Raw genomic sequence first — 26,845 nt, forward strand, 5'->3', positions numbered from 1 at the left:
AGTGGCTTCCCCACCTTCTCATCTCTTCCTAGTGTCTCCTGTTGGGTGAACTTACCCAGAAATCCAAGATCACAAGAGAGTTTGGGAAATGGGCCTTCTGGGGTTCTTGTATCCATAGATCACACAGAGGCAATAACAGATCTGAATATAATTAGACTAAATCTAACAAGAAGAAAGGACCCGAGACAGTGCCCACAGTCAGGACAGGCTCTCCTGGGTGCTGAAAGTCTCCATTCTGGAACTGGTTCAGCTGTTGCTATGCTGAGGCCTCCTCCAGACACTGTAGCGTGATGGCAGATGGCAACTGCCCCTGGGAAGTGGGTCCAGATACCCACTTCAAAAGATTACAGTAAATGGCAGCTAATGATAATTACAATCAGTAGGACTTCAGTTTCAACACCTGCAAAGAAACCCTAGGAATGGAACTTAAATTGCCTTGCTTGTCTCTAGGCAGGCAGAGTTGGTCATCACCCTCAACACTGAGCCTGATCAGTCATGTGTCCCTGTCATCAAATAGCTCGCATAAGGATAAAAGAACTACGATTCAAGGAAAAATGTACCCAAAACCAGGCCTGGGAAGGTAAAATCCTAGTGTAATGATTCAGTGAACTTATTTTGTATCCAGTGTTGTCTTCATACGGTCTCGGAAATTCACTTAGCCATCCACACCTCAGTTTCCTCTTCTGTACGATGGATAAAATAAGGCTGCCACATAAAGTCTCCGTCTAGGTTAAGAGAGCTACTATATGGAGAGGCCTGAGGCGTTCACATGTGGTCCTTGTCCCCAAAAGCAGTGTGTAAGAAAGGTAAGGAAAGGAAACGAAACACAACAGAGTAGCTGAAGAGTCATCTATCTAACCCGGACCATTTAGGCTTTGGTGGTAAAGAGAACCAAAGGTTGCCACCACAGGTGGGGACCACAAGGGGCCGCCGGGAGACGTTAGCGTCATCGCTGCCCCTAGCAACCGTGGTCTATCGCCTTCAGCCGACAGCGCCGGCCTGGCAGCAAGATGGCTCTCCGCCCCTGGACCCCCGATAAGGGGTTTGTCAACGAGGAAGCGAAGCAGCCTGCCTCAGTCTCCACCACCCTCTCCCTGGAGCTATGCACCTTCCCCCGCACCCTGGGCTCCTCCGTAGCGGCCGCCGCATTAGAGCAGCTTCTAGTTGTGGGTGAGAAGTTCTAGAGACGCCAGGAGTCTTGTCCTTGGAGATGGTGGTCTGCTCCGATCTTGGCAGGAGTCCTGGCAGGCATTCTTCTCCTGAAACTACAACCTCCCTGGCCAGGATCTAGCCTTCTATTCGTTGTTGGTCCGAGAGATGGGAAGCAGGGAGGGGCTAAGTGTTCGGCTCACCTGCTCAAGCTCATTTAGGGTGATGGATCACTATAACTTTTGGGCGTCCAGGCCATCGACCCGGACCTGAGTATCTGCTTTCCCACTTCGGCCGTCTCCTCTCACCTTTCTTTCATGGTTTTATCTCCTTCCACCCTTTACCGTGGAAAACTGGAAACTTTAAAAGACAAGTAGGAGAAGGAATGCTTAAGAGGCACCTGTTTGTTTTATTAGGCAAAGCAAGTTAGATAAAAGACAGTGTTTGGGAGACTTGGACCAAAAATTATCTTGTGTGTGTGACCACACTAACATACATGGTATGCTTTGGCTCTGAACCGTCTCGCTCAGGATCGTGATGTGGATGTTTGTGTCCTGGCTAGTGGGGCTGCTTTTAGGAGGCTGTGAAAACTTTAGGAGGTGAGGCTCAGCTGAGAGAAGTCTGTCACTGAGTAGGATGGGAGTGGACTTTGGAGGTCTTTAAGGAGCCCCTGGTGGCTGCTTGCCCTCTGCTTCCTGGGAGCAGCTTTCCGCTCTGCTGCAGTGATCTGCAGTGGATCTGCAGTGCCTCTGCAACACTTTTCCCACCATGATGAACCCTCTAAACCCCGAGGAAAGGAAAAACAAACAAACAAACAAACAAACACCACCAACAACAAATACCCTCCTTGCCTAAGCTGTTTCTGTTAAGCATTTTGGTCATAACTGTTCAAAAGTAACTAATATGATACTGATTCAGTTAGAAAGCTCAATGTGTTAGTCCTCAAAGGCATTTCCGGTTGAGAGCAAAAGCGTTTAGACCATTAAGAGCAAACCATTTCATTGTTTCACTATGAGCATGGTACTGTTTCAAATAAGCTTTTCTGTGATGGGGTTGCAGTTTAGAGAGATTTCTCTTTCATCTTCTTAGAGGACCGAGTTTAATTTCCTGATTCTCATTGGATCAGCAGAGGCAAGTATTCCCAGGAAAAAAAACGTTTAACACTCAGTGGCACAAATAACCCCCGAGTAGCCAAAGGTCATTGTTAGAACTTGGCCCTTGAATTCTCTTCATGCTCATCTCTAGAACAGTGTGTCCATTCAACCTTATTAATTACACATAAATACTTTTCATTTGCTAGTAATGTCTGGAGACTTGGACATTTTTCTACTAGAATATCTCTTATTTATTCCTTGATAATTTTGTGCATGCACATAGTGTCATGATCATACCCATCCCTCAGGCCTCTCTCCCACTCCTCCCAACACCCCCAAACTTGCTCTCCCTATCTTTATTATTTCTCCTCCTCCTCCCACTGAGTTCAATTAGCGACATGTAGAATGTTGCCTGGCCTTGTTGACTCCACCTTGAACAGCTGCAGTGAGCTTGGGAGTGTAGTGGCCATGTCTAGATGATAGCCTGCCACAGCATCCCAGGATCTTTTTCTTAGGAAGAAACTTCATTAACACTTCTTTATCTGGGTATGGGAATCCCAGCACTTGTGAGATGAAGACAGGAAGATCAGAAGGTCAGGGTCATCCTTGGCTGCATAGCAAGTTGGAGACCAGCTGGGCTACAACTAAAATGATCTAAAATAAAATTTATCTAAGATAAAATAAAGATTTCTTGCTCTGAGTTTAGTTAGAAAGTGTATAAGTCTCCAGAATATTCGAGAGCAATAATGGACATGTTCTCACTTACTCCATAAAGCAAAAAAGAAGGAACTCTAGTACACTCTTGCCTCTTTAACATACATCGCTACACAGAGCATAGTTCTGTAGGAGAGCCCTGGAACAGAGGGCAGATGTTACAGTTCAAATGGAAATGGCTACTGTGTTCTCTTCTTAGCACTCCCTACTGACAGAGGTTAAGAGAAAAGGAGACCTCCTTGAGTAAACAAAGGAGATGGGAACACAATGCCACACCTACCAACTGACAAATTCATTCTGCATCTCACACTTTTGTATAGAAGTTCATAACATAAGGGATTCTTTACCTGAAGTGATATGGTGTGTTTCTGGCACAGCATAATATATATCCACTGTGTGTGTGTGTGTGTGTGTGTGTGTGTGTGTGTGTGTGTAGATATTAAACCTTTTAAACCTACATTACAGACATCTTAGCTCTTATTTGTAAATGCTTATTGATATTTTATCCATTTGAAACCGCTTCTTTCTGTCATAAGACATGTCATATGACAAAGATGAATTTAATGAAATTTTCTTTAAGAATAATAAAACATATATCTAAGTTAGGATACTATGCAATAGGAAGCGTATTCAAAGGAAATTCATAATGTTCAACAGACATTCAGAATAATGTAAGATTCAGCATTGGAACCAGATCATAATGAACCAAGTAGGATTGGAAAAATATCTGTTAAGAGATCTTAATACTCTAATCTTTTGTTTTCCAGAAAAATCTCTGCAAGGTGACTATTTCACTTGCAATGAAGAAATTAAAACCTTCCTTAAGGACATTACTGTGGCTGTTAAAAAATTGGTACTTATTATCATTTTTTTCAGACTTTTGCTTATACTTGCATTAACCCTTAAGTTAGGATCAACTGTGCTCAAGTTGCCTAAATATGTGAACAGAGAAAATATTTACCCTGAGTCAGAAGTATTTTTCTTCAGTTTGCCAACCAATTTCAGTATAGACTGCTGCTCAAATTTTCAAGCAGAAAACTGAGTTATGAGGCCTGTGCCAAAGATGCAGACAAGGCCAGTTAGGAAAGGCCACAGGAGTGCTAGGAAGTCCAGTTAATGGGTGAGCCATGTGGACAATAGACTGAACATAATAAGTAAGCAATGCTTGCAATTAACCAGTCAAAAACATCAATCAGCCAAACAACCTGCTGCTAACAATCACCATCACTGGGCAGGGGTGAGAGGGGTGTGTGTGAGGGGAATCATTTGTACGGTTACAAGTAACTCAGCTACCTGTGGCAATTCCCTTCACAACTGGTAAACGATTTAAGCAGACAACTGTGTCATGAAAATGTCAGAAATTCTTTCCTCATGTAGACCTGTCCCTAAAAAAGCCAGATCAAAGAAATGTTCTAAAATTTCCTTCTGGAATGTCACAGACACATCTGTTTGTCATCCTTGGATGATGCTCAAAATTCTTCTCAGCTGAAACAGTAGAGACCTTTATTTGATTTTAAAAACAGTGAATACAAATCTATTATATAACAAATGTCTAAGAAGGTAGAAAGGGCTGTGAAGTGACCTCCAGTCCACAGATAAGCAGCTTATTATTTATATTTTATGTAATTATAAACAGGTGTGTGATTACAACACAGAGCCACACTTCATTTCCCCTCAGGTGGATCCGTCAGAGGTTTGCCACCCAGCATCACTGGCAACCCTCCTAGCTGCTTCTTCCTTTCAGTTCCATTTTTCATAGTATATGTAGAAGTCAGGATTTTCATTGTGGCTAATTAAAGAATTGAGTCCCCATCTGCTTAATACCCAAGCCATGACATCTCTCAAGTAGCAGACATAAATCCCTCCATTTAAAAAATGACCAATACCTATTATAAAAGTAATACATGTTTACCCTAGAAATTTTACAAATAAATAAGCAAAAGTAACAAAAAACAAAAATAAAAATCACCATCAACTTCACTACCTTCAAATATTCACAATTAACTCTTTCAGTTTCATAGTACTGGTGATATCTGCATTGGATTTTATTGTTTGCAGAAACAATACACTAATAGGAAAATGTCCTAAGGAGGCATTTTCTCAACTGAGGTTCCCGCCTTTCAGATAGCTTCAGTTTGTGTCAAATTGGCATAAGACCAGCCAGCACACCACCACTCACCATACCCCTCCCCCCACAACCGACATGACGCTGCGCTTTGGCAGTAGAGGATACGGAGAAATGTGCTAGAGAAGGAAGAATTTCTTTTTTAGGTTCCAATGTTCAGCTTGGCAGGCCTCTCTCCTGTTCATGATACGGTGTACAGTTATGCAATTGGATTTTCAGTTGGGGAAAAAAAGGCAACGCAAGTTTTTCAGGTTACAAAATAGCTATAGTTTTATTTAAAAGATGATTTTTGAATGTTCCTCCCCTTTCAACGCTTTTGTACCTAAAAACTAGCAAACGAATCAACCCTCACAAGACTATTTAGGTTTATAGATATAAGAAAGTGTGGGGCCTGGAAAGATGACTCAGTAGTTAAAAGCACTTGCTGCTCTTGCAGAAGACCCAGGATTGGTTCCCAGCACCCACGTCGAGGTACACAATTCCAGTTCCAGGGGATCTAGTGCTCTCTTTTGATCTCTGCTGGTACCATATATAGACATCATATACATATGTACATGAATACATATATTTTAAAGGAAAAAAAGCATTGTTCTCTGTTCACACATGGGTATTTACAGGGAATTTTAAAATATTTAGTGAGTGACCTTCTTAGTATTGCCCTTCTTGTTGGAATCTTTCCATTTAGATTAATTGAAACTGGATATAGGAAACAGGTACACAGAAGGGAAAAAGTTCTGAGAGAAGGAAAACCAACAGAAAGTAAAAGATAAATCAGCAGTGACTGGTTAAAATCTGAGTATAGGTCATTATCTGTCCCTGCTGTCTGCCACATAAAAACAGCAGCAGGAGAGGTCTGGTGGAAATGACTTTCCAACTCACAAAACAGAGAGACCTTTTCTTAGGAAGGTAAGCTTGTTATTTTGATGCATTACCTTTTCAACAGTGTGATTTTTGTTTTTCAGGAAGAAATGAGAAGAAAGACAATTGAACTTCTAGAAATTGAGAGCATGGAACTGAGCAAACTCTACTTTCTGCTGGAGACTGTGCCCAACAGCATCAGAAAGGAGCTAGAAGGTACTTCTGAGGTCATAAGCGAAGGGGCTTCAGTGTCTGTCATAGGAAAATAGAGCCTCCTCATGCTTTTGAAGCAAGGATTTTATAGTTGTGCTGCCTGTATAAGCATCCACAGACACACTACCTGATGTGAACATTGTGATCCAAAGTGGACCCCATTTTATTTTAAGTGGATTAACATACTATATAGAGGTTTAATTTGTATGATTTTGCTGGTAAATTCACTAAGAGATGGGTCAGCCTTTTTTTGTTTTGTTTTGTTTTTAGAGACGGGGTTTCTCTGTGTCACTTTTGGAGCCTATCCTGGCACTGGCTCTGGAGACCAGGCTGGCCTCGAACTCACAGAGATCTGCCTGCCTCTGCCTCCTGAGTGCTGGGATTAAAGGCGTGCAACACCAACGCCCGGATGGTCAGCCCATTTTTGATCAATAACTACACACATACTTTAGGCATCGTCTTGTCATGATTGGCTTATTCCACTTAATGGCACAATGTCTTCAAGGTTTATTCATATGTGAGCATATGTCAGCATGTCCTTCCTTTTCAAGGCTAATTAACATTCCGTGGTACATACCCACCACATTTTGCTTATGTTTTGTGTGTTTCTTCTGACTTTTGGCTGTTGTGAACAATGATGTTTATGAACCATGTCCAAATGCACAGATGAATTCTTTTGGCTCTATATTAAGAAAAGGAATAACTGGATTTTATGATAATTCTACATGCAGCTACAAGCGAGCCATTATGTGTAAGCATCAGCAAGGCACAAGGCTTCATTTCCTCCACATCCTTGCCAACGCTTGTTATTTATGGTTTTGTTTTAATGAGACCTATTCTATTCAGCATTAATTAGACACTCATTGTGGTTTTAATTTAAAATTTTCCAATGATTAGTGCCTTTGAGTGTCTTTTCCTGTGTTGGCTGGTTATTACTGTATTTTCAGGAAAGGACTGTCTACCCAGGACCTTTGTCTTTATAGTAACTGTAGTTGTTATCATTGTTATGTTGTGGAGTTTTTATTACTGTCAATATTAACTGAATCTAGCTACATAACTCATCTGCTCTACTTCCCTAATGCTGGGATTAGAGGCATGTGACATCTCACCTGGCATAAAACATCTATTTTAAAGATAGATATGCCAATTATCCACTTACTGACTCTCAGTTCTATTTGACAATAAGAGAACCAAGCCTTATAGATATTTTATTGTTAAAAGTAGTGAGGACAGGAACTCAAGCATGTCAGGAACCTAGAGGCAGGAGCTGATTCAGAGACCATGGAGGGGTGCTGCTTACTGGCTTGCTCCTTGTGATTTGTTCAGCCTGCTTTCTCACAGAAGCCAGGACACTAACCCAGGGATGTCACTACTCACAATCGGTTGGGCTCTCCCCCGTCAATCACTATTAAGAAAATGCCCTACATTTTGGATCTTAGAGGTTCCCCTCTTTCAGATAACTCTAGCTTGCATGAAGCTGATATAAAACTAGCCAACATCCCCGCCCCCTGTGCCCCCCCCACACCTCTTGTTAACAGAAGAGGAGCCTGAGAAATATGATAGAGAAGGGAGAGGTTTTGTTATAGATTCCTGTGTTTGCCTTGGCATACCCCTCCACTGCATGTGGTATTGGCAAGTCTCAGTCCTACAAATACCAGCAGCTCTCAATGCCCAATGCATCCCCATCAATCAGAACACTTTGGGCAGCTTCATGGTAGTGCCAAAGAGAGACACAACTCTGTAGAGAACTTCCATCAATGTTCCTTGAGCAATTATGCTCCATCTGTGTGAACAAGTCCTGTAGCACTCCAGAGAGATTTCTAGAAAGTTCCAGCAGCCCAGCATTTCTTTGCCATCCCATAGAGCACAGCCCTATAGCGAAGGTTCCCTCTTAGGGATGAAGCTGCCACTTTCTTGTTACTTTAATCCTTTGTTAGTAGCACTTTCTAAGAAACTTTTGTTGTTGAATTTTCTGTGGAGATTTCTACCCTCCAACTGTATCCTAGCTGGTACTGTAGGTTATATAGGAAAGCAATATGCTTAATGTTACATTAGTTGAGAAGGAAAACACAACGGGACATGTACACGGGGCGGGGGAGGGTTGGGGGTGACAGACTTACAGATCTGCATCAAAGGGAGAGTTAGAAAAATATTTCTGGTTTACTTTCTTTGTTTTTCTTTATTTTATAGATTGGGCTAATATTTATATCAACAGAAAAAAATATGTTAGTAGGAAAATTACACATCACCTTAGCTTGTAAGTTTCGTGATGCAGGCTGTACATGCAACTGAGAAAGTTGAACTGGCTCTATACCAGCATCAGATGAAACAAGGGAAGGTTGTTAGAGATCAGAATTCCCAGGCATCCCGCAGACCTCTGTGTGGCAGCAGAGCCTGCAATTCAACGGGATAGAGATGTGAATTTGAGACAAAGTTTGAGATGTTTTTGTTACCACAAACAATTCGACTAGTGACCTAGATAAGAGATATACTGGGGGGTAGGGGGATGGCTAGTAGTCTGAACCTCTAAGAGAGCTATCAGCTAGTTGCTGGGGAAGTTGTTGTGTAGAAGTGTGTTGAACCTTGGTATGTCACAGGCTGAATAACCCTCTAAAGCAGTGGTTCTCAACCTTCCTAATGCTGTGACCCTTTGCTAGAGTTCCTCATGTTGTGGCGACCCCCCCCCCAGCCATAAAATTATTTTCGTTGCTCATTTATAACTCCAATTTTGCTACTGTTATATAAGATATAAATATATTATAAAGTATTATACATAATGTTATATAATAAATACTGAAATGTAAATATTTGCTATGTAGGTTTCATACATTTCAGAAACGCGGTAGGAGTCAGGACCCACAGGGTGAGAACTACTACCTTCCAGGCTTCCATGGTTGTACTGGTTTGGTATTTATTTATGGATAATTAGTTACATAGTAATGAGTTCTCCAGAAAAGAGATTCTTGAGCTAATGGCTTTTACACCATTATAGTTTTAGGGTGCATAATCCAGAGAGGAGGGTGGGATAAAGGACCAAGGCAGCTGAGAAGGGGGAGCCAACATGGAGTGCATTACAATGTTGGCTGCAGCTACAATTTGTGATGACGACATGCTCCAGCGAAGTTATTTCTCAATAGCATTCGCTGTTGAGAAGGGGGAAATAAGTATGCATGCCCTGAAGTAAAAAGCTTGTAGATTCAAGATACCTTTATTCAGATAAATACCAGCCAAATGCAAGCCAGAGCAGCGAGGCCAGAGAGAGGGGGCAGCAGAAGGGGAAGAGGAGGGGGTTCCACGTACTCGTGGTCGCTTAAGAGCCCATGCCAAGTCATGACAGGCATGGTCAGGCACACCTGTAGCCAGCCCTTAGGAGGCGTGGTTATGGTGTCTCCCTACAATTTCGCTTTTAGTCTAAAAGAGGATTAAAATTTAATAGTGTAAAATATCTAAAATTAACAATCATAAAGGTGAAATACAAGAAGATACAATAATCTATTTTTGCACATCCTAACTATGTCTATTTCAGCTAAACCCTAAAGTCATCTGAAAGGGGGTGTCCAAACTGAACACCTCCTTCCAATCCCAATCCTAAAACAATAGGAAAGTTATTCCTAACTAGGCTTACACTACCCTAATAGACAATAATGGGGATGGGGGGGTGTAGCATCCTCCAAGTTACTTCCTGCTGAAATGGGATGATGGTAGCCTTGTGGGGTCCTGTGGGAAGAAAATGTTAGTATAGTGAAAGTCTCCAACGGATTATATCCAGTCCATGTTAGATGGGATTTGTTTGATTGAAGATCTAGGCTGAAATTCTCAACTTGATTGAAGTCAGTTCTCGAAGCTCTAGTCGGAGTGTCAGTTGAAATGGAGTAAGTTGGATCCAGTGCAGTCAAGGAGGTATGGCCCAATTCCTTTTCCAGACCATCCAGGGATTGTTGTTAGGCGGGTCTTCATTGGCTGTGTGGGACTCAAACATAAGTGTTAGCAGAGAAATGTTTGCTTGTATATATATATGTATGCTGGGAAAGGCAATCAAGGAAAAATAATGATTGTGAGATAGTGTACACCCTGAAGGAAAGACCCAAGAAAGACAAAGACAGTCCCCAAATTCCTCTCTCATTCTGTATTACATCAATTGGCTTCTTGATATAATACAGAAACTCTAAAGTTTAGTTAACCAATGTGCTTGGATTTTAGGGGAGGAAAGCCAAACCCAACTCTAAATCCAGCATTGATTTACTTGAATAGGGACTAGGAAATAAGGAGAAATAGAGTTCTTTGAGAGACAGCTGTAAAGTTTACCATATGGCACGTTCCTTTTGTTTGATGGTTATAGCTATCTTCTCTTCTTACATATCTACCCATGCAGTGTTCTTTGCCTTCTGGAGATGAGTTTTCCTGTGAAGATAAAAGCAAAACACTTAGCTTTCCTTTGGGAGGTTTCTATTTAGATATACCTTAGTAGAATACCTGTCATTTCTCCTCGTCGAGAGGTTTTTCTTTTTCAACTCGAATCTTGACCAACTTTGATGGTATCCAAAGTTTTTCTTCTCCTGTGGAAACAAATGCAAAACCCCTACCCCAATGTAATTCATGCCCAGGCTTCCATACCGAGGTCAGTACATCTTTGAAGTATACTGGTTGATTCAGTTGAGCAGTTTTTTCCGTAGTCCAGTGTCTTTTTGCAGCTGTTTGTCCTTTGTCATTGGCATTAAGAAAGTTTAGCGTCAATAAAGTATTATGCAACCTATGTTTGGGGGGTTTTGACTTACCAGATTCTCTATGGAGCATCTCCTTAAGTGTCCTGTTAGATCTTTCAACGACTGCTTGTCCTGTAGGATTGTGTGTTATACCGGTGACATGCTTTATGTTATAATATTTGAAGAACTGTTCCATTTTTGTGGAGACATATGCTGGAGCATTGTCAGTTTTTATTTGTGCAGGTATACCCATAACTGCCATCACCATCACCTCTAGCAGGTGTGTAATAACAGAATCAGCTTTTTCGGAGTTGAGAGCAGTAGCCCATTGGAAACCTAAGAATGTGTCAATAGTATGATGCATATATTTCAAATTTCCAAATTCTGTAAAGTGAAAGACATCCATCTGCCAAACCTCATTTCTCCAAATGCCTTTAGGATTACAACCTGCTGGCAGTGGAGTTTGGTTATAAAAGGAACAAGTAGGACAGTTTCTCACTATCTCCTTGGTTTGTTGCCAAGTAATGAAGAAGTCCTTTTTTAAACCTTTGCTATTTACATGATGTTTTTTTAATGAAATTCTGAGGCATCTAGCACACTACCAACTAATAAACGATCAATCTCATCATTGCCCTGGGCTAGTGGGCCTGGCAAACCTGTATGGAATCTGATATATGTAATGTATAGAGGATTGCTTCTGTTTCTGATTGTTTCCTGTAATTGTAAGAACAATGAGGTTAATTCTGTATTATCAGGAACAAATTCTACAGTCTCCATGTGTAAGATGACTCTCTCTGCATATTGGGAATCCATAACTATGTTGAGAGGTTCTGTAAAATCCATAAGCACTATGAGAATTGCATATAATTCTGCCTTCTGTACAGATGTATACAGACCTTGAACTACTTTACTTACCTCATCTGCTTTATAACCAGCCTTACCTGATTTGTTAGCATCAATGTAGAAGGTAAGAACTCCAGAAATGGGAGTTTGTCTTACAATACATGGAAGAATCCAGACTGTCTTTTTTATGAATTTAATTCTGTCTGTTTTAGGATAGTTGTTGCTAATTGTTCCCCAAAACTCAGTAAGAGCTATTTGCCAATATTCATTATCCTTCCATAAGGAGGAAATTTCATCATTAGTTAAAGGTACTATAATTTCTGCTGGATCTTTTCTAGTCTGTTGACGAAGTCTTAATTTGCCCTTTAAAATCAAATCAGAAATCTTTTCTGTATATGTCTTTAACTTTTTATTCTGTTTATGTGGAAAAATATCCACTCTAACATAGTGTCTTCCCTCTGCATCAGAATTCCAGAAGGATATTCTCTGGATGGCAAGATAACCAGAATGCAGTCTAAATCAAGGTTTATCCTATCTACATGCACATCCAATATTCTGTTTTCTACCCATTGTAGTTCTTTTTCTACCTTGGCAGATAATGTTCATGGGCTGTTTAGGTCCTTATCACCTTTAAGAGCCATTTTTAAATGTTTAAGTCATGACCTTCTACCCCAATAATCGTCTGTAATTGAGAAATTTCTCCTACCAGCTTCTGAAGACTATTAAGAGTTTGATAATGATCCCTTCTAATTTGCACCTTCTGTGGCCTGATTCTTTGTAAGTCTATCTTATAACCTAAATAGTTAATAGAATCTCCTCTTTGTATCTTTTCTGGGACAATCTGTAACCCCCATCTAGGCAGAACTTCCTTCACCATGTCAAACATATGTTCCAAAGTTTCCTTATTGGAATCTGATAAAAGAATATCATCCATATAAGATAAACGAGGGATTGTGGAAATTCTTTACAAATTATTTCCAAAGGTTGTTGTACAAAGTGTTGACATAAAGTAGGACTATTTAGTATCCCCTGAGGTAAAACCCTCCACTGATATCTCCAAACTGGCTGTAGTTTTTAAGAGTTGGTACAGTAAATGCAAATTTTCTATCACTTTCTTGTAATGATATAGTGAAAAAACAGTCTTTCAGGTCAATAACTATGATTGGCCATCCTTTAGGTATTAAGGAAGGCAATGTCATTCCAGGTTGTAGAGAGCCCATAGGTTGAATTACCTCATTTATGGCTATCAGGCCTGTCAGCATTCTCCAGTTACCTGACTTCTTTTTGATAACAAATATAGGAGAATTCCAAGGGCTGGTAGACTCCTCTATGTGTCCAGTCTCTAGATGTTCCTGTGCTAACTTTTCTAGTGCCTCTAGCTTCTCAGAGGTCAAAGGCCATTGCCCTATCCAGACAAGTTCATCTGTAAGCCATTTTAATGGCAGGGCCTTTGTTTCCTCTGAAGGTCTATCATTTGTATTTAGTTTCTGTACAGCCTGGATGGTTGGTAACCATTTCCCATAGCATGTTACCCGATCCTTTCTGCTATCCAGTGAGTCTCTATAATTCGTGACTGACACTGGAGGGATGTTAATTTGAGTTTTCCATTGCTGTAAGAGATCACGACCCCAGAAGTTTATAGCTATATTTGCCACATAAGGTTTCAGTCTCCCTTTCTGTCCTTCCAGTCCAATGCAGACCACCGAGTGGACACTCTGTTGTACTCTAGATAGTGTTCCAATGCCCCAAAATTGTACATTCACTTCCCTGAGTGGCCATTCCTTCAGCCAGGACTTGTGGGTAATGATAGTGACGTCAGCATCCCATTAATAATTTTATCATTAATTTGTACCTGTAAGTGAGGTTGCTCTTTGATTGAGGTCTGCCAAAATATGTGCTTTTAGTCGTGTCCAGTCTTACCTGATTCTTTATCGCTAGCCAAACTACCATCTATGGCATTGTCATCTTTCACAATAGACGAAGGACTATCTATTCTTCCTGTGACAGATTGTCTTCTACAGTTACAGGGAATGACCGAACCTTTTTCCATGTGGGGGACTTCTGGAGTCCCCCTTGGGAGTTTCCCAGCCTTAACGGGTTCCCTTGCATGTCCCTGGTCGATCTACACTCATTAGTCCAGTGTCTGCCCTATCACATCTCCTACACAACCCAGAAGGCAGTGGCCTTTCTCGTGAGTGATCGTTAGAATTTCTTTGCCTACAATTTCTCCCATTCTACCACAGCTGAAACATCTATTTTCCTGACACTTCCATGGACTCCTGGAGTGGGCTCTTCCTACCTGAGGCTCTGGTTCATAGTAGCAATGAACCCTGGCCTCTTGGTACCTATATCAATCCCTGTAAGGTGTTTCTCCTTCCCAAGCCCTTCTTTCCTCCATCTCTGGAACTCTTAATCTCCTGCTGCCTTTTGAAACTTCTTGGGATAGCTTCTCCTGCCCAGATTCCAGCATCTTGCATATTATAGTCAATGTGGGCAGTATGCAAAACCCATTCTTCTAGTGGAGCTGATCTGATCTTCAAAGGCAAAAGTATTTTTTTGCATATTGTGTTTGCATTGTCATAAGCTAATGTATACTCAATTGAATGTCTTATTGCTGGATCTGTTACTTGTAAGTCTACTGCTCTGGTCAACCAGTCTAAGAAGTACTTAAATAGTTCTGTTTGTCCCTGTTCTATTCTTGTATAAGCTTCCAGTCGTTCCCCTGGCTCATGAACCTTATCCCATGCGTTTAGTGCTGCTTTCCTGCATAGAGACAGCATATGGTCATCATATTCAGCTTGAACCTGTGGGTCAGCATTAATACCTTCTCCTAGGGTTTTTTTTCAAGAGGTGCATCAAGACTGTCTCTAATGGCTTGATGCTCTAGAAGCTTTCATTTTTCCCTGAGTAATGCCTTCCATTCGATTTGACAAGAATTCTCAAGGACAGCTGACACTAGTTGTACCCAGTCTTTGGGCGTCACCCTGTTAAAGGTGGCCCATGAACGTAATAGCTGTTTTATGTATGGGCTATGAAGACCATACAAGACAACTGATTCTTTAATATGCTTAAGATCCTTCAACTGGATAGGCTGCCATACATAAGCCAGCTGTCACTGGAAGTGTTTTTTAGTTGGTGGCTTTTCTACCAATCTTGCTGGGTAGACCAATGGCGTACGTGTAATGACTTTAGAATGATTGAAATACCTGTTTGGAGTAGGTGCCTCAGAGTGGAATGTTTCTGTCTCCTCGTCCTCAAAGCGATCCTTGAGCCTAGCAACTAGGTCCTCATAGGAAATTTCAATCTCATTAATCATGAAAGATTCAAGGCATGACAGTGAATCCATGAATCGCTGTGGCTGCTATTCTATATGGTTTTCTAGGTGTTTAATATGTTTGTCCCTAGCTAGCATCTGGGTGGCATAGAGACTGCCATCCAGGAACTGAAATTTAGAATCAAGGTGGTGATTTGCCTCAGCAATCGACTTGATAGACCTTTCTAGTTTGTTAGCTCTGTTCTGTAATTCATCTTGCAAGCTTTGAAACTTAGATTCAACTCTATCATCTACCCTCTCGTATTTTTCAGCCATTGATTTAATGGCATTATCCAATTGTTTAAACCTATCCTGGGTATCTTGCATATTAGTATCCAAACTACAGGACACAAAGGCTATTTGAGTTTCCATTTGATCCAATTGTTTAAACCTATCCTGAGTATCTTGCATGTTAGTACCCAGAGAGGCTATCTGAGTTTCCAGTTGGTTACATATATTCTTTAGTTCATCACAGTCCTCTGACCACCTAGCCTCTAACGCCTCTGAAATGGAGCATCTCTCTACGTTTATCTTATCATAAATGTGCTGCATTTCAACTTGGGTGGTAGACAGCTCTGCCAATATCATATAAAACATAGAGCAAAGCCTATCATCTAGCTTCTGTTCTACACGCTGCATAAACGTATCATGGGTCAGTCTGGTCTCCAAAACCTCATTATGTAAAACTTGCATGTCCTGTAGGCAGGTGGTGAAATTAGCTTTATCCCTGTTCCTGGGGCCTCTGGCTAGTGATAATATATATATTAACACATTGGCAGCTAATAAAGCATATAGGCCAATATTCAGCAGATTAACCTCTTCCTCAAACACTGATTTTACATAAGAAATGAAAATGTTACTCATGGAGACCAATGATAAATATTCGGCCATATTTACCAGTAGCATTAACTCCAGATGCAGTAACCACTTTTGATCAGCAGGTGGCGGAGGTGTGTTTGTTTTGAGTAGGACCTGAAATTTCCTGAAAAATCCTTATAGGGCGTGTTAAGAACGGATGGGAAAACCTTTGGACCACGGTACCTGGTGGAGACCAAGCTTGGTGGGTGTAGCTGGGCAGGGGCTTGCGGCTGGGCTGAAGGGGCAGGCAGCACAGCTTCGGGCCGGGTGCTATGCGGCAGGGAAGCGTCAGTGAGCCTTTTCTGTGGAGAAAGGCTGCAGGCGGGCGGGTGGGCCAGCCATGTGGCTCTCGATCTTAGGCCGCAGGCGTGCACACACAGCTAGATTTGAGTGAGAGCATGCGGCACAGAAAGGGCAAGCCTGTTTTGGTGGCAGCTGAGGGCCGTTGGCACAAGCACATGGCTAGCTGGCTAGTGGTAAATGACAGCGCAGCTGCTGCGCAAATTGCTGCCTGGAGCAGTAAAACCTGCAGAGAGGCTTGGCGGGAGGGGTGGGGGCGGTAACTCACTGTTTTCGTGAGTCAGTGCGCAAGAGATTTCAGTTGGGCACCAAGTGAAGAAAAAAGCTTGTAGATTCAAGGTACTTTTATTCAGATAAATACCAGCCAAACTAAAGCCAGAGCAGCGAGGCCAGAGAGAAGGGGCAGCAGAAGGGGAAGAGGAGGGGGTTCCATGTGCTCGTGGTCACTTAAGAGCCCATGCCAAGTCATTCTGACCTCACCCTGACCATGCCTTGACTGGCGTGGTCAGGCACACCTGTAGCCAGCCCTTAGGAGATGTGGTTACGGTGTCTCCCTACAAAGCCCTGCTTCCTTTTACCAATGTTCCAATGACTGTCCCTCCTCCTGAACTTCTGACCACGCATGCATTGGTGTGGTGCCTAAAACAATGCTGTCTGAGAGACAGTGGAAAGTCCTAGGCAGGAGAGAAGAAAGGTGTGGGGCCAGTGGGGGCCAGCTGCTGCCAGACTCTGCCCTGTGACGCTTTTCAGAACACAAAAGCTGGTTACATCCTAACAGCAGCCGATGTCAGTAACATTGAGCTGGTCCAAGCGGCTAAGTACAGAGTGCCTGGTGCAGAAACGCAGTGAAGGGAGTATTTCAATGAAAGACAGTTCTCTTCAGGATGGGCAGAGCAACTACTGCTACTGGTCCTCAAATAAACGTCATGTTTTTCACTTGCTTTTAAGAATGTGTCAAAGATGCTCACAGACTCAATATTTTGGAGATAAATCAAATGAGAACCAAGATCGAAAGGACACAAAATGAAATGGAGTTTCTGAACAAGAGGATAAGTGAGCTGAAGGAAATGAATGAAGTTCTGGGGTAGGTTTTTTTTTTTTCCAGTATTTTAGAGGCTGGGAATGCTCACTGGCAAACTATATGCTTACTTCCAAGGCACTGCCCAAGGTTGATACAGTGTTTTAAGTTTCTACTGTTATAGAATTAAGTTTACAACCCCACCCTGCTCCAAGGCAAACCCTCTTGTTGGAATTATATTGTAAGTACATATCAATTCAGTTCTGTCCAGTTCATTTCCTTAAAGGTCTTCAATCTTGCCTATAATCTGTTGAAGGATGAAGTTGGTGCTAGGGTTTACATAAAGTTAATGAGACCATGTAACTACCTATAGTTTGTGATCTCCCAGCACCCTTTCTTTATTCCTGAGTGGCTGTCTTGAACCAATACATCATCCCATGGGCCTCATTAGCTCCATCTGTAAGACAGGGTTCAGAACTCCTGACTCAGCCTAGCCCTTACAGAAAGATTTCTTCTAAAAGATGAAAACAATAAAAGTGTGAAAACTAACTCATCACTGTGAACAACTTTGCAAGGAGAATGCATAAATTTCAGCATGCTAGTATTTTCTATTGAGAAATGTTCAAAGAACCCCATCATACCATGGAAGTTGGTGCACGGTGACTGGTATGATCTCAACGCCCACAGGCTTGCTAGCCACCACCATTTCCAGAGACAGCTATAAACTAGACTATTTCTAAACCAACAACCAGAAATAGACGATGCAGCCAGATAGATCAAGTGACGTCACTCCTCTCTGCTCCTGTGATTTGGGGGCTTAAGTGAGCATCAGGATCCTTAGAGGGCTTGTTAAAACACAGACTTAGGGGATTTCGTAGGTCTAGCTGGCAGTAAGGTGGAGATAAAGATCAACGTTTCTAATAGATTCCAGGTGACACTCATCCTGAAGTTCCATCATGATAGGAGAATCTCTGCTGTAGATAAATCTTCAGGAAAAGACAGGTACAAATAGAGGGTGATGGACTGATGAGACAGGACCATAAAGCTATGATCACTACCTGTTCTTCTACTTTTCAAAGGAAGATGCGTTATCCAGGTCCTCATGGTCTCTGATGAGTGGTGACCTCCACCACCACCACCACCACCTCTAACGCCACCACCACAAATAGTTAGGTTTTTAGGTTCACTTGGTTTCTTCCCTGAAGAGTTGCCATCCTTGGACTGATTCCTTTCCAGGGTTTCCATAGTCAACCTATAAAACACCCACTGATTTCTTTTCCCCCTCGAAGCCTCCCACTCAGACTGTTTTTTATTATCTCTTTTGGGATGTTTGACATAAATCTCCAAATAGCCCATGCCCATTTTCCTGAGGCTTCAAGCACCCTTCCTCCCACCCGGAGTCTCTAACCTGGACACTAAACATTAGGAAAGGTCTTTATGTGGCAAGAGCTTTTAAAGAGTGAAACAGAGAAATGACATCAATTAGTCCTTCTTCCAGCCTCTCCATTATCTCTGTGCTAGAGGTTTCCTCCAACAGTCAGGTCTTCCTTAGGGAGATGCGGCCCACAGAACATGCGTGAGAATCAAGATGAGAACCAAGTCTCAAACGTCATCTGAGCAGTAGAGTTGGTTGGTTCCCTTGGTTCTGTCCAGAGGATGACTAGATTTTTCTTGGCCCCACCCCATAGGGCTATGGTATCAGGGTACATAGGGACACAATAGAATGGTTGTCTTTCTTTGACTCAATAATAGCCTACCTCAAAACACTCATCTGACCAGATTTCACTCACTCATTCACAATGACTTTTGAATCATCTTATTCTTAAACCAAAATATCCTCTCATACCCTGGCACATGGGGCTAGGTTGGCCAGGCAGGGCCAGTTGACTGACATTTTAGTAGTGACTAAAAAAGCTGTAAAGTGGACACTTGTTCCTTAAATGCCTATCAAGTTTAAATTTAAACCACAAAGATGATTAGGAAATAAGACTGCCTTACAATGTCCCTCTCTGTGAAGGCTCATGCCACCAGAGTCTCTACATTCCTTTCTTTCCTAAATGCTGTCCTCTTCTACCGAGAGTCATCCTTTTCCTCCAGTGTGAAGCAAGAAGAGCTGGCAAAGCAGCATACAAATTTTGTCCTGTGGCTGAACCAAACCCTGGAAGAGAGAGCCGCAGCTATTATTTATATAAATGACACCTATGCCAAAATAAAATTAGAGAAAGAAGAAATAGCATTCCAAAAACAATGTCTGCAGGAGACAAATGACTTAATAGACAAACATAAAACGGAGTATTTAGAAAAGAAAGAAGATTTGACTAACCAGGTAAGTGGTAGGATTTATTCTTTTAAAATTCAGAATTGTCATGAATCTGAGGCAGTCAATGAGAATTTTTCTCGTTTGTCCTGGAGGCTAGCTGGAAAGTGTGCATTGTGATTGTCATCTGGGAACTTCTGAACAGCGGTGGAGGGAGAAGCTCATGATTGGATTTGTTTGCTTGCTTGCTCGTTTTGGAGCCTTCAGGAAAAAGATACTCAGTTGTGTGCATTCAGTTAGTAGGACAGAATATGGGCAGCATCCATGTCTCTGTAGTGGCCTCATGCTGACATAGAGAGGAGGAGTTTGCCACCATCTTAGCTAGTGCCATTTCTGTATACACAGAATCTAGGGCAAGACAGAACCCCTGCAATGCCTGGAGAACACCTGCAATGCCTGCAGCACTTGCAATGTCTGCAGAACACATACAGTGTCTGCAGATGATCTGTAATACCTGCTATTCCAGCTGCAGCCACCTGAGACAGGAATAGCCTTCAGAGGGCTGCCAGATCTCACTGCACACAAAGCAAAATGTATTATGAGGCCAGCAACTTCTGCCCTGGTGGAGCTGCACCATTGGCTGTGCTGCGTTAATGGAAGTCACTGTCGAGCTGCTTAGGGTTCTTTGATTTCTCCTTGTGCCTTGGTTGCTCCGGGAACGGTAGAGCCATCTCCGTTCCTCCTCTACAGAAAGGAGCTGCTCCTAAGATGGGAACTGCTACAGAGCTTTTTCGGCATCCTTCCCCAAGTGGAAATGGGTATAAGCTCAAAGAATTCCTGCATTTTCACCCTGAGCTGCAGTTTCCACCTTCAGACAAAGGAAGTCAAACTTGAACTTAAATGATGCAACATTAAATGGGAAGGGAAGAAAGCAGTTTCATTTGTTTCATTAATTTTTTTAATTTTATGTTTTTTTTCTCCCTGATTTTCAAGAAAATGTTTTTATCATGAAGTTTCACTCATGTGTGTCTGTACTTTGATGCATAGATATTGATTATGGTCACACTCATTCAAAATAGGTAACACTGAAAAAAAAATGGTGGGTGGCTACAATGGAAAGATGGCCAAACGTAAGTATTCACAGGTTTTCGTTCTATAGGCTTTCATATGCCTCTCTGATGATTGCTACCTTGTTCTCAATTGTTCAGCTTGCTGACAAACAGGTTTGATTTTAATAAGCACCACTAGAGTCTGACACATTTTACCCAGATGTTTGATTTGAGTAAAAACAGGAAAAATTGTCTAAGAGGATAAGCTGCTATGTCTCCAGTGACTTTGTATTCTCTATCTTTAGTTGGGTCTTGTTTTCCATTAGGTAGTGTGAACCGGAGTTTCTAGGGTTCATTGCTATGATGTTGTGGCAAGTCCTTACAGTGGCAAGATGCTTTTATCCTTCCTTAGCAGAGGTCATTGGCATATTGTTCCTATAAGTATACCATGTCAACAACTGAAGTTTGACCCATAGGATTCATGGGTTTGTCTTTAACACTAGGAAATAAGCAAACCCTGGCTTTGCTTCACTTTCTTTTAAATTGTAGTTTACTTAGATGGAAAATGGTTCTTTTAAATTAAATATTAATTAGGTTGACAAACTGAAAGATCTTTCTTAACTCTCATGTGTTAATTGGCTTTTTAATTGGCTTATTGATGTCACTATAGATTAAGGAGATTAAACAATCCTGTGAAACAAGTAGGAAAGAAGCATACAGCAAGAAGAAAGAATTGACCAGATTACAAAATAAAATAATAAGAATGAAGCACACAGTTAATAGCAGCACATTGGTAAGAAAAAATAAACTTCTTCCTTTAGTCCAATCTGAGCATAACTGTTTTTTTTTATTTAATCCATCTTCCTGATATTTTGAGAGGATGTCGATGACATGTTAGCATTTCCTGACACATTCTTTGATATGTCTTATACTAGATAAATATATATTAATGCCTGCTAATCTTTTACCACAATTAGTTGAGTGAGTGGGTCTGTAGTATATCAGAAATCACATGCAAAACCACACACACAATACAGTAGTTATGGGGAAACAGCACACTTTTCTGCCAGAATGCATCACTGATTCCATCATATGTTACATGAGGTGCACATGCTAACCTTAATTATGATATGTCCACTATGGCATCTCATTTTTACAATATTGCTAAAAATCAAATACTTCTCTCACACATATATGTTTGAAGAGACTATTATCTGTTTTTTTATTTCAACATGGTAAAGATGCAGCAGTCAGCCTAGGCTTAAGAAAGTTGCTGTGCAAAGCTCTGTTTCATTTGTATAACCAAACTCACACCTCTACCTTGAGCCTCCTAAAATACAAGGAAGCATCCCACCAGCAGAGTTTAGGAAAATTAAATGTAAGTTTTTAAAGTATATTCCAAGATGTCTAAGGTCAAGCTTGGCAGCCATAATAATCTCACCCCAGAACCTGCTTCACCTCCCTCCTTCCATCCCCAAACTTGAGTGTTACAAGGATCTGAACTTAAAGTTTGATCTACTTAACCTATTAAATAGGGGGAGAAGAGTATAATAGTATCAAGTACAGTGGATTTTTGTGAAGATTCCCAAAGTATAGATCGAGGCCACAGGAAAGTACAGGCTAACAAGCACTTAGAATCTTCAGTTTAGACACCTCTTTGGCTGGCTGAACTGGTGGAATGTTGGCAGAAACAGAATTGAATGTGATTCTTCAAGCAGGGGTGGTTGAGGCCTAGAGAAGATGACTATTAGACCCATCAGTTTTGCTGGCATGTAAGATTTATGAAGCCCAAACTAGAAAACATGAACTTGGGCAATGAATATCAGGCCTAACCCTGATGAATGATCAGAGTCCTTGCCACATTCTGCTGCTGATTCTAATAGCTGTTCTAGAATTTCAGTTAACGCTGGTACTCTAGATAAACCACTTTGAACAGCTTTTACCCAGTTGGGTGACTACTAAATTAACATTGTTGGGAGCTACTAAATTAACATCTGTCCCCAAAGTGGTAACACAACAGCCACCTAAAGAATGACTTCTTCAGTTTCATCTTGATGAATACAAATGAGTTTATTAGAGGAGATATGTGTACACACACACACACACACACACACACACACACACACACACACTGCTGTATTTAGTCATCTACCCAACCAAATTTTGTGTTTTATTGTTGTTTCAGAATTTCTTGTTGTTTTTTGTCTAAGTTGAATTTATTTTTTAAAAAAGTCTTAAAAATGACCAATTGGGACTAAAGGGTACCCCCACCATAAAAGTTGAATAAGTGTGTTAAAATTTAAAATATGGAGGGAAGGGCAGTCAAGTCATACAACAGGGCTCACATGGGAGGTTTATTGGAAGAGGAGAGAGAAGGGGCAAAAAAGGGGACAGAGAATAGACAGAGGAGAGGAGGGTTGGGGGGGAGCAGAGACCTGTCCCTGGGACAAGAGAGGTGAAAGAGAAAGGGAGACGGGAGGTTGGCAAGACCTGCCTTCTGTAAGGGAACATTAGCTAATGTGCACAGCGGGTGCTCGGAGCAGCTGCAGTTGAGGATGTATCCTGTCAGGATCCTAAGGGCAGCCCAGTACAGATACCTGAATACTAACAGAACGATGCATAAAATCCCTAGGAAACTTGAATTGCTGCTGTGAATTGCTTGCTAATGACTGGATGTCACATTTCTGTTGACTTTTCAATAGATGATTAATGATCACACTTTGGAGATGGCACGGCTGCAAGAATCAGTAAGCATTTGGGAGAAAAAGGTAGAGGACTTGAAGAAATCTTGTCTAAATCTGGAGGACAAACTGTAAGTGTGACACTTTGTTTTGTTTTTTACTGAAGCTCTTTAGATGCCAATTTGTCAGGTGTTTTGTTTTGCCACCTTAACAAAATACCCAGTAGAAGGGATCTGTGAAGAGAAAAGCTTCTTTTGGCCCACAGTTGTAGAGGCTACAGATCATGGTCAGGCAACCACACTCTCCTGTGCCATGTATAGACAGTACATTATGAGAACCGACTTAAACACAGAGAGCAGAAAAAGAGGAAAACAAGAGACTGTGACCCCCAGTCCCATTCAGGGGTATATCCAATGACTTTATACCTGTACTTGGCCCTGTCCCTTAAATACCCTCCATGAACCAGCCTTTTAGAGCCCATTCCTTAAGGTAGGATGCATGGGAGAGGGGCCTGGTCCTCCCTTAACTTAATGTACCAGGTTTTGTTGACTCCCCATGGAAGGCCTTACCCTATGGGAGGAGTGGATGGGGTATGGGCTGGGAAGGAGGTGAGGGAGGAGGGAAGAGGGAGAACAGTGGTTGAAATGTAAAATGAAATTTAAAAACTTTCAAAAAAAGACCCTACAGTCTCCTGACATCGCCATGCTGGAGTTTGCCTTTAGGAGACTAGTCAAGGTTCAAAGTGCAACAACTAATATGTTACTTTCATTCTCAGAAACACATCAATAATATTAAATGGAAAATGTATTTAGTGTATTCGAATCTATGAGATTGCTGACCTCACTTAGATTTCAGGTGATCTATGGTGGGTGAGGGTAGGGAACAAGGGTGATGTAGACACTTGGCAAATGAAAGAACTCTTGGAATGCATTATCCTCACTTCAGTTCCTCACTCCAACTAAAAATGTCTCCCATGGGGAAGGGCATTGGTGGGGCACGCCAGGAGCCTGTAACATTCCTGGCTACACTGTTAATACATGCCTTATGCTTAGTCAAGGGGTCTTGCATTCTTTACTGAGAAAACACAGGGAAGTCTTGGGCAAAAACCATTCTTATGTGAGGGATCACACCCAGTGCCTGAATCAAGTCTTCTGTTTGTCTAAAAGATGATGGTCTGCTTCCTTTAAAGAAAGTGTTTCATCCCTCGGTCTTTACCTGTACCCAGTACTCTCTTCTTGGTGAGCACATGTAAATGTATGGCTGAGCCAAAACTTCTGAAGTGACCTGTGATGAGGCTATCCTAACACCCCAATGGCCCAGGGGACTCCGTGAGTCCCCATCACAATGCGTCTGGTACAGCTTTACTTCCCACATCCCTCAGGTCTGGCCATGAAAATGGGATCTGGTAATGTGGCTTACAATGCCCACCAGATTCACTGACATCTGGGGACATAAACTGTATTCCAAGCAGATTACAAAGAGGCAAGTAGCTTTATGATAGGATCATTTATGCATATGTTTTAGTACCTTTTAATTAAAATTGTATCTTCTAAAACAAGAACAACTAATCTCCCATCATGGTTCTATTACATGCACAAATCGATTTTTTTTAAATAGGAAAGCTCAGTTAATACTATAATTAAAGTTTAGGGGGAAATGATGATATTAATTGTTTCAACTCATCAATATTTCTAAGGAAAACTATCAAAAATATAGTAGACATGGATTATTTCTTTTTTACTTTTGAGATTATAATGTAAATACATTTCTCTCTTCCTAGTCTCGATCTACATCTTCCCATATATTCCCTGCCATCTGTCCTTAAGATTCATAGCCTCTTTTTCATTAATTGTTATTGCATGCATATATGTATGTACATATATATGTATACAAACATATGCATATTTCTAATAAAAATCCATTCAGTCCATATAACTTGTATGTGTGTTTTCACGGTTTATGGTGTGACAAGGGACAACCAGTTGGCGTGCTTTTTCCTGGAGAAGACCCTCTCCTACTCCCAGGTTTCCTCAGTTGCCTATAGTTTTTTTGTGTAGGGTTGAGCCATCGTGGGAGTTTCCGTGTCCACGTTGGCATGACCACTGGTGCATCTTCGTTTATCTCACATGTATTTTCTTTCCCCATAGAATCCCCCTTTCCCATTTCCTTGATCAGATCACTTGTACCCTGCTATTCATCTCCATATTGTTTCCAAACTCCCCTATCCTGGCAATGGTTGCTTTCTCATTTCTTGCTTTCTATAGTTACTACAGGTTAGGGACTCACAGCTGAAGATTCAGAGCTAGGAGCCTCCAATGAGAGAGAGCATATGACATTCGTCTTTCTCGGTCTGGATCTTTTCTATTCACTTAACACCATCTTTTCTAGTTCCACCCCTTTTACCTGAAAAGTTCAAGATTTCATTTTTCTTTTCAGCTGGGCAATATTCCATAGTATATACGCACCACATTTGCACTGTCCATTCATTGGTTGAAGGACATTGAAGTTGATTCCATTTCTTAGCTGTTAGGAACAGAGCAGCAATGAAGAAGCCTGAGCATGCGTCTGTGAAGTAGAATGCTGAGCTCTTCATGCACATGACAGAGAATAGCAGAGTCATATGGTAGATTTATTGTCGTGACCCAGCATGTCTCAGCCTTAGTCCATGAGGTTCTACCTGAGTGGGAGTGTGTGAACCTGGAAGCTTTGAGGAACCCAACGGCAATAAAGACCAAACACAGGTATCTTGTCATCTTCAGAGAGCTCTCAGTTCCATGTTGTGGAACTAGAGTCATTTCTTTATTAGTCATCTTTTCTGGTGTCTCTTAACCATCCTGCTAATACTACGAGGCAACCATTTCTCTCTTTGTTCCCTCGCTGCTCTCTCCTGCTCTGGCTGCTTGCCCCTTAGCTCCTAACCTTCTCTCCTCACAAGTTACTCACACCTCTGATCTCCCTGCCCAGGTGCAGGCCTATTCAGATGCTTAGGCAAATACAGATGCAAATAAGAGGCATATTACCCTGAGGCTATGGTAAACAGTAACAGCCTAGTGTTAATTAACAATACAAGGTTAACCCGGAGCTTCCTGGCGCCAATGGCAGCCAGAGCCTGGGACCCAAAATATTCCATAACAGAGATATTTGGTCCTCCACAATTTATTTTTAGATTTTTTGAAAATTCTCCACGTTCTCTATTCTGTGGTCTTCCTCTTTGCCTGGTTGATTGTTTCTTTAGTTGTGCAGAAGATCTTTTAATCTTATGCAGTTCCACTTGTCAACTGTTGGCCTTAATTCATGAGCAAATGGAGTCTTTAAGTCCTTTTCTATACCAATACCATATACGGTTTGCCTCTGTTTCCTTCTAGAATTTTTAGTGCCTTAGGTTTCATGTTTAGGTTTTTGGTCCTTTTCCAGTTAGTTTTGGTGCAAGGTGATAGATACAGGTATAACTTTATTCTTCTGTATATGGACATCCAGTTTTCCCAGCACCATTTGCTGAAGATTCTTCCTTTTATCCAGCTTATGTTTTTGGTGTTTGAGTGTTTGAAATTATATGTGCTCATGTTTGAGTCTCCAGTTTTGTTTCATTGGCTTGCGTGTTTGTTTCTGTGCCCGTACCATGCTGTTTTTTATTACTATGGCTTTGTGGTGTATCTTAAGATCTGGAATT

At 41.5% G+C, this 26,845-nt stretch overlaps 1 protein-coding gene across 1 annotated transcript in view; it reads left to right on the forward strand.

Annotated features, from left to right (window-relative positions):
- The first annotated feature begins 1,010 nt into the window (after nt 1-1,010).
- The window catches only part of Ccdc175 (coiled-coil domain containing 175), a 70,074-nt gene continuing 44,239 nt past the window's right edge, over nt 1,011-26,845 (forward strand). Inside the window, exons 1-7 of the mRNA XM_027418663.2 lie at nt 1,011-1,170; nt 3,725-3,810; nt 6,045-6,156; nt 17,119-17,254; nt 19,286-19,514; nt 21,165-21,287; nt 23,197-23,306. Coding sequence (XP_027274464.1) covers nt 1,011-1,170; nt 3,725-3,810; nt 6,045-6,156; nt 17,119-17,254; nt 19,286-19,514; nt 21,165-21,287; nt 23,197-23,306 — 956 coding nt within the window. The remainder of the gene's footprint in view (nt 1,171-3,724; nt 3,811-6,044; nt 6,157-17,118; nt 17,255-19,285; nt 19,515-21,164; nt 21,288-23,196; nt 23,307-26,845) is intronic.

Source organism: Cricetulus griseus, chromosome 5, assembly GCF_003668045.3.
Source record: "Cricetulus griseus strain 17A/GY chromosome 5, alternate assembly CriGri-PICRH-1.0, whole genome shotgun sequence".
Taxonomy (NCBI): Eukaryota; Metazoa; Chordata; class Mammalia; order Rodentia; family Cricetidae; genus Cricetulus; species Cricetulus griseus.